The following is an 8,450-nucleotide window of genomic DNA, read 5'->3' as shown; positions in this document are numbered from 1 at the left end:
CACGCAGGAGTCAGGACGGTGCTCCCCCCCCGGGCTAAAGCCCCGGATGTTTTCAATTGCTAACGACGCGCCTGGTCTTCAATGTTGCTGCAACGATGCAGCATATATTCAGAAGAGCAGCCAGTACTTACGTGTATGAAAGCAGCTATATATATATATATATATATATGTACACACACACACATCATTTTTATTTTATTTTTTTACGGCAGAGATCCGGGGCTGATCCCAAAAGATCCGGGGCTATAGCCCCGAATGCCCAGGTCTAACGACGCGCCTGGGCTTGAGAAACCAGGGCTCCACCGACTACCTGAACAGCGTGCTTCAAGTGCTCTTCATGACCAAAGAATTCAGAGGCGCTGTCCAAAGGTTTGTTGTGTTTCGGTCCTCCTAACCGCTCTACCCCGGCCCTACCTCTGTCCCTATAAGCCTACTATCTATCATTAACTGACTGTCTTTTTGAACTATTACAACATATATAATTTGCACTATTACAATATATCATACAATTTATCTTTTGCTGCTATTACTAACTGTATTTTGCAGTATAACAACTAAGGAAAAGTGTTTTTGTGATTGGTAAATGTCTAGCTGTTGTGCACTTTATTGTTTACTTTAGTGTTAGGAAATGTCTTGTCTATCTCTTGTGCCTGTTCACTTTATCTGTTTTACTGTGGGATAGTGAGAAACGTCTTTTCGATTTCTATGTATGTCTGGTATGTGAAGAAATTGACGATAAAGCTGACTTTGATTATGACTTTAAACCTTTGTCATCTCGTCACCAAATCCCAAAAATAGTTTTTGCCACAGTGAAAGCTCCCATACCTCCTACATCGATGCTCATCTCAAAGATCTCTTCCTTCTGCTGAAGACCAGTTCTCCCACTACGGCAGGGCTATTCAACCTCCTTAACAAGTGGGCCGAAAAGGAAAACCACTGGGGGTTCATGGGCCACACGGAGTAAAACTACGTGAATAAATCGCTACAAATAAATCATACTTAAATTAGTGTTAACTTAATATATATAATACTACTACATGGAATAAACTTGTCAGACGCATTCCTTCCTTCTTGACTTTTAATCGTATCATTATAAAAGATTTTGTTCTCACATATTTTGGACACGTATTTAGAATTCAACAATGTTGTTTGAATCATCACAAAACAGAACTACTGTACATATGAGACATTTTGAGCCAGTGAGTCAGTGAGAAAGATGCACTGCCTTGTTTGCCTAGTTTGGCTCATCCTGAGACACTCATGCAGCTTCTCATAGGTCATGGTCCAACGTGCCCTTGTTCTGATGGCATTCATATGAGAAAAGCTAGACTCACACGTATCGGTTGAGCCAAACATTGTCAGAATAAGTGATGCCAGTTCCTGATTGTGGGATACTGATACTGGCTAGTATCACCGGCTACACACAGAAACCTGATTTGCATGCAACTATGTTTCTCCTTTATTTTATTTAGTTTTTGCATGCAACCTCTTGCGGGCCAGAAAAAATGTAAGAGGGGCCGCATTTGGCCCACGGGCCGCTAGTTGAATAGGCCTGCACTACGGAATACATCATCTGCAAACTTGGGATAGAAAATGGTACACAAAGAAACCTGAAGAAGAATAGGGAGTGTGTATCCGATGATGTTATTCTAAAACCCTTTGTCTCTTCATCCTTCAGTATGGAAGCAGCAAGATGCGGCGGAGTATTTTGAGAAGATGCTAAGTCTGGCGAGTCCTGAGGCCTCACAGGTGAGGTGCACCTTCAGAATAAACATCTCCTGCATGTTGGATTCACCAGGACTGAACACACACCAAGTCTCTGTACTATTGTGTACATTGGGCAATTTATATCATGTGTGTGTGTCTGGTTGTGCATGTGTGTGTGTGTGTGTGTGTGTGTGTGTGTGTGTGTGTGTGTGTGTGTGTGTGTGTGTGTGTGTGTGTGTGTGTGTGTGTGTGTGTGTGTGTACAGGTTTTCCATGGAAGGTTAATTCACCGCACGTCCTGTTTGTGTGGCGAAAGCACAGATGAACACAATTCATTTTGGACTCTTAATCTCCCGATTAACAATGCCCACAATGGAGTTTATAACGTGGTAAGCAACCTGCAGACTTTATTATAACCTAGAGAATTAGAGTACAAAAAGGAGACTACCCACAGCATAAATGTTCTATAATGTTCAATGGTTGTGATTTGAGATAATATTTCATCTGGGCCTTTCACAGCAAGACGGGTTGAAACGATTTTTCAGCCAATCAAAGTTAACCGGAGACAACCAAGTGTACTGTGATGATTGCGGGGCCAAAAGAGACACCCCTACTGTAAGTAACAACACTACTGACTGAATGTACCATCATCTTACCAGAGAGGTTTTGACTCGGCTCCTCCCCTTTTCTCATTCTGTGGTGTCGTTAGGAATGTGCAGTAGAACTCTATCCAGAGGTTCTTGTGCTGCTGCTCAAGAGATTTGAGTTCAGCTACTACGAAATGGACCACGTGAAAAAAGACTGCCCTGTGGATGTTGTAATAATAATAATAATAAAAATAATAATAATAATAATAATAATATAATGCATTTTATTTGTAGAGCACTTTACATTCGAAAATCTCAAAGTGCTACAGAGTTTAAAAGAAAAAAAGGGTTGTTAAAACATATAATACATATACAGTAAAATAAATTAGCAAAAGGTTTTTTAAAAAAAGATAAGTCTTAAGGTTTAGTCTAAAAGAAGCTGTAGTCTGTGGGGCCTTCAGATGGTCAAAGCCCGATCGCCCACGGTGCGGAGCTTGGTCTTGGGTGGTCTGAGGTTGTGTGCTGATGCAGAGAGAAGGGTGCGTGAGGTGGTGTGGGGGGTGAGGAGCTCCTGGAGGTAGGGGGGGGGGCATGTCCGTGGATGCCCTGGTGGGTGAGGAGGGAGACCTTGAATTCAATTCTGAATGTGACAGGGAGCCAGTGAAGGCATTTGAGGAAGGGGGTGACCCACACACACACACACACACACACACACACACACACACACACACACACACACACACACACACATATGCACACACATCCCAAACACTGACGAATGAACCCTATAGAAAACGTTGAAAACGAGTGCATATAAAGTCTCTGATGGTGACTGAAGGCCAGGCTATGGTACCACCCTGTGGCCATGATGGGTAGTAGCAGTAGTGCGGGACGCAGGGTGAAGCCAGTGTCGCTTCAAACAGGTGCAGAGGCCTGTCCATCCTCCTGCTTATGCCTTCCTCATTGTTGTCTCTTTGTCCCTGTTCAGGGCGTGAGCTATGAGCTCTATGCCACCGTGGACCATGTGGGGGACCTGAGGGGGGGCCACTACACAGCCACCATCCAGCCTCCAGACGACGGAGGCCGCTGGTACGACTTCAACGACTCATGGGTTACACCGTCAAGTCTGGCGTCTCTTTGGCAGACACTGGCTATCGTCCAATATTCATATCTCTCTCAGTACTCGTAATGTGTTGGTTATTGAACTCTAATCCTTTTACTTTCCACAGAAAAACAACTTTAATCCAATAAAGTATGGGTCAACTTTTTTTAAATACTTTTAAATTGCTGCAACTCCATGTCCCAAATAGTTTGTGTTGCTTCGTTCCTGTGGATAATGAACATTGTTCTGAACCCCTTCCTCACAGGAGCCAGAAAGGCTATCTCCTTTTTTACAGAAAGACACAAAGTAAGTTTAGAAACCAGGTCCACGTTGAACCTCCCATGAAATATAATTTGAACAAAAGTATATCTTACCTTCTTCTTCTTCTTCTTCTTCTTCTTCTTCTTCTTCTTCTTCTTCTTCTTCTTCTTCTTCTTCTTCTTCTTCTCCTCCAGTGAGTGATTCACCTCAGGAGCACCCCCACAGGTCGTCTGTGGACCAGGCCGAGTCGGACACCAATCAGAACAACGCTGACGACGGCTACGCTGACTACGACAGTGATGACAGCTTCCACACTCCATCCTCCCTCTCTGGGCCATTGGATGGACAGCCGGGGTGGGCGGGGAGGGGTGATGTCACAGGAGGTGATGAGGTCACAGAGGGGGTTGTTCTCACTGAGTGTGGTGATGTCACCAGAGCTGATGATGTCACGGTGGGGGTTGATGTCACTAAGTATGGTGAGGTCACTGAGGTGGGGTCTCGCGAACCAGCTGATCACCATGTCCCACAGGAAGCAAGCGGCTTGGAGGGGGGTGATGTCCCTGAGTGTGGTGAGGTCACAGGAGGTGTTCAGGCTGTGATGGGGGACCCTCAACCTACGGAGAGTGAGAGGGTAGACGGCAAGCGCATGACAACCGATGTAGAGGTTCCGACCAATGAGAAGGAGTCTCGCGAACCAGGTGATCACTCTGTCCCACAGAAAGCCAGCGGCACCGCCACAATAGTCAGCAGTCCGGAGGTCGTTGTTAACGAGGGGTGGGGGGGTCGGAGGGAAAGTACGGATCATTTGGAAGACCCTGGGGAGGGGGAGAAGGAGGGCGATGTAATACAGAAGACTGAAAATGGCAACACTGACGATGGCAACGCTGACCACGATAGTGATAGCGAGGCCAACCCCACTACACCCTCCTGCTCTGGGCCAGTGGATAAACGGCCGGTGTGGGCAGGGAGGGGTGATGTCACGGGAGGTGGTGTCAGGGAGGAGGATGATGTCATGGAGTACAAAGGCTTGAGAAACCGGGGCTCCACCTGCTACCTGAACAGCGTGCTTCAAGTGCTCTTCATGACCAAAGAATTCAGAGACGCTGTCCAAAGGTTTGTTGTGTTTCGGTCCTCCTAACCTCTCTACCCCGGCTCTACCTCTGTCCCTAAGCCTATTATCTATCATTAACTGACTGTCTCTTTGCACTATTACAACATATATAATTTTAACTATTACAATATATCATACAATTTATCTTTTGCTGCTATTACTAACTGTATTTTGCAGTACTACAACTAAAGAAACCCATTGCTATACTTTCTTACACATAATAGACGCATATTATTGTATGTTTTTATGATTAGTAAATGTCTAGCTGTTGTGCACTTTATTGTTTACTTTAGGGTTAGGAAATGTCTTGTCTTTATCCCTTGTGCCTGTTCACTTTATCTCTTTGACCTTTGGATAGTGAGAAACGTCTTTTCGATTTCTATGTATGTTTGGTAGGTGAAGACTTTGACTAGGACTTTAAGCCTTTGTCATTTCGTCACCAAATCCCAAAAACTATTTTTGCCACAGTGAAAGCTCCCATACCTCCTACATCGATGCTCATCTCAAAGATCTCTTCCTTCAGCTGGAGAATGGTTCTCCCACTAGGGAATACATCATCTGCAAACTTGGGATAGAAAATGGTACACAAAGAAACCTGAAGAAGAATAGGTAGTGTGTATCCGATGATCTTTAATTCTAAAACCCTTTGTCTCTTCATCCTTCAGTATGGAAGCAGCAAGTTGCGGCCCAGTATTTTGAGAAGATTCTAAGTCTGGCGAGTCCTGAGGCCTCACAGGTGAGGTGCACCTTCAGAATAAACATCTCCTGCATGTCGGATTCACCAGGACTGAACACACACCAAGTCTCTGTACTATTGTGTACATTGGGCAATTTATATCATGTGTGTCTGTCTGTCTGTCTGTCTGTCTGTCTGTGTGTGTGTGTGTGTGTGTGTGTGTGTGTGTGTGTGTGTGTGTGTGTGTGTGTGTGTGTGTGTGTGTGTGTGTGTCTACAGGTTTTCCATGGACGGTTAATTCACCGCACGTCATGTTCGTGTGGCGTAAGCACTGTTGAACACGATTCATTTTGGACTCTGAATCTCCCGATTAACAATACTCACAATGGAGTTTATAACGTGGTAAGCAACCTGCAGACTTTAGTATAACGTAGAGAATTAGAGTACAAAAAGGAGACTACCCACAGCATGCTACTATAATATTCAATGGTTGTGATTTGAGATAATATTTAGTCTTGGCCTTTCGCAGGAAGACGGGTTGAAAGGATTTTTCAGCCAATCGGACCGGAGACAACCAAGTGTACTGTGATGAGTGCGAGGTCAAAGCAGACACCACTACTGTAAGTAACAACGCTACTGACTGAATGTACCACCATCTTAACAGAGAGGCTTTGACTCGGCTCCTCCCCTTTTCTTATTCTGTGTTGTCATTAGGAATGTGATGTAGAACTCTATCCAAAGGTTCTTGTGCTGCTGCTCAAGAGATTTGAGTTCAGCTACTACGAAATGGACTACGTGAAAAACGACTGCCCTGTGGATGTTCCTCTGGACATTGAAATGCCAAAGGTACAACGCACGCACACACACATTTGCATGGACACACACGCACTCACAAACACAAACACACACGCACACGCACGCACACACACACACACACACACACACACACACACACACAAAAGCACACACATTCCCGGACAGAGACTGAACACTAAAGAAAACATTGAAAACGAGTGCATATAAAGTCAACTCATACCCCACTGATGGTGACTGAAGGGCAGGCTATGGTGCCACCCTGTGGCCATGATGGGTAGTAGCAGTAGTGCGGGACGCAGGGTGCAGCCAGTGTCGCTTCAAACAGGTGCAGAAGCCTGTCAATCCTCCTGCTTATGCCTTCCTCATTGTCGTCTCTTTGTCCCTGTTCAGGGCGTGAGCTATGAGCTCTATGCCACCGTGGACCATGTGGGGGACCTGAGGGGGGGCCACTACACAGCCACCATCGAGTCTCCAGACGACGGAGGCTGCTGGTACGACTTCAACGACTCCAGGGTTACACCGGTAAGTCTGGCGTCTCTTTGGCAGACACTGGCTATCGTCTAATATTCATATCCTTTTCAGTTATCGTAACGTGTTAGTATAACTGTAATCCTTATACTATCCACAGAAAAACAACTTTAATCCAGAAAGGTTTGTGCAGACTTTTTTAAATACTTTTAAATTGCTGCGACTCGATGCTTTGTTCCTGTGGATTATGAACATTATTCTGATCCCCATCCTCACAGGAGCCAGAGCGGCTATCTCCTTTTTTACAGAAAGAGAGAAAGACAAAGTAAGTTTGGAAACCAGGTCCACGACAAATCTCCCATGAAATATACTTTGGACAAAAGTTGATCTAACCATCTTCTACTTCTTCTTCCTCTTCCTCTTCCTCTTCTTCTTCTCCTCCAGTTAGTGATTCACCTCAGGAGGACCACCACGGGTCGTCTGTGGACCCGGTCGAGTCGGAGACCAATCAGAACAACGCTGACGATGGCAACGCTGATCTTACTAAGCGTGTTGATGATGAGAGAGGTGATGATGTCTGGGCGGGGTTTGAAAAGGTTCCGACCAATGAGAAGGAGTCTCGTGAACCAGGTGATCAGGCTGTCCAACAGGAAGCCAGCGGCACCGGCCCAATGTTCAGCGGTCCAGAGGGCGGGGTTAACGAGAGGAGGAGGGGCCAGAGGGAAAGTATGGAGCTTTTGGAAGTCCGTGAGGAGGGGGAGACGGAGGGCGGAGTAATACAGAAGAAACGTAGAAAAGTCTTTGACATTCCAAACTGTTTCTCCGGATTGTGTTTGAGCTCTAGGCCGAGATTGGCAAAGCGTAAACAGAGACTGGGAAGTAAGGTTGACATGGTCAAAGATAAAATATCTATTAAAAAGAGACGAAAGAAGAATGGCTTTATGGTATTAAATAAGCAGACCTCGGATACAGAATAAAAGCCAGTTGAACTAGGCTTTTAAACATTCCGGTTTTGCATTGAACATGTATTTGAACGTTGTGCCAGGTTACAGGAATCAAAGCTGAATTGTGCCTTGGTTAGTGAAGTTAAGCTGTAATGAAAGGGCATCAGCTGTGGTTTTTTTGGGGATACTATCCATTTTTAACATGTTGACCGGCACGATGACTATTATTACTATTAAAACCGTGACTATGTTTAATCAGTCATTTTTTGAATCAATCTGGTGTTTTGTTCTGCTTTCATAGTTTGGGTGTGCTGTTTGTTAGACATGGCCCAAAATAAGCATAGATAACATGCACTTTTGGTGTGCTTAGATATTCACATGAAGGGCAAAATATGGGAAATAACGCTTGATAATTATATGGTCATTTCGAAATACTTATTTTGGGGGGCTGTCGATGGATAATAAAAAATAACTTTTCAATCGCACAATTTACTGTTCGTGAATCATTGCTTTTCTTTTGAAGCATAAGAAAATGGATTTATAAATGTGGAATCATTTAATTAACGAAACTGCTCGTCTGCTCCCTACACTGGGTCCTCGGCTGACCTCGGCTGTCCACTACAGGGGGCATGTCCAGAACCGCCGTCTTCTTATGGAAAGCCAAGAAGGCCACAATCCGGACCTAGATTGGCGCGGTAAAAGTGCAAAACCGTACGGATTCCGTACGGTTTCCGTACGGTTTGGCAAGAATTCCGTACGGTTTTGAATGACTAATAGCC

General features: G+C 44.9%; 1 protein-coding gene across 1 annotated transcript; it reads left to right on the top strand.

Moving 5' to 3' along the window:
- The first annotated feature begins 257 nt into the window (after positions 1–257).
- Positions 258–7,946, top strand: LOC115529097 (ubiquitin carboxyl-terminal hydrolase creB-like). The gene is made up of 12 exons (XM_030337573.1): positions 258–369; positions 811–882; positions 1,556–1,596; positions 1,679–1,749; positions 1,973–2,095; positions 2,226–2,321; positions 2,416–2,493; positions 6,236–6,289; positions 6,650–6,781; positions 6,888–6,910; positions 7,006–7,052; positions 7,172–7,946. The coding sequence occupies exons 1-12, from the start codon at positions 338–340 to the stop codon at positions 7,702–7,704; spliced, it is 1,302 nt and encodes a 433-aa protein (XP_030193433.1). The 5' UTR covers positions 258–337; the 3' UTR covers positions 7,705–7,946.
- Positions 7,947–8,450: the final 504 nt, after the last annotated feature.

This window comes from Gadus morhua, chromosome 17, assembly GCF_902167405.1.
Source record: "Gadus morhua chromosome 17, gadMor3.0, whole genome shotgun sequence".
Classification (NCBI taxonomy): Eukaryota; Metazoa; Chordata; class Actinopteri; order Gadiformes; family Gadidae; genus Gadus; species Gadus morhua.
The sequence above is the reverse complement of the archived record's forward strand: the minus strand, read 5'-3'. Positions and strand labels throughout refer to the sequence as shown.

What these genes read in the sequence shown, in the direction of transcription:
- LOC115529097 (XM_030337573.1), top strand. Translation starts at nt 338, where the DNA reads ATGACCAAAGAATTCAGAGGCGCTGTCCAAAG. An exon ending in CCAAAAGAGACACCCCTACT is followed by an intron (nt 2,322 to 2,415) that starts GTAAGTAACAAC and finishes TGGTGTCGTTAG; the next exon opens with GAATGTGCAGTAGAACTCTA. An exon ending in CAGAAAGAGAGAAAGACAAA is followed by an intron (nt 7,053 to 7,171) that starts GTAAGTTTGGAA and finishes CTTCTCCTCCAG; the next exon opens with TTAGTGATTCACCTCAGGAG.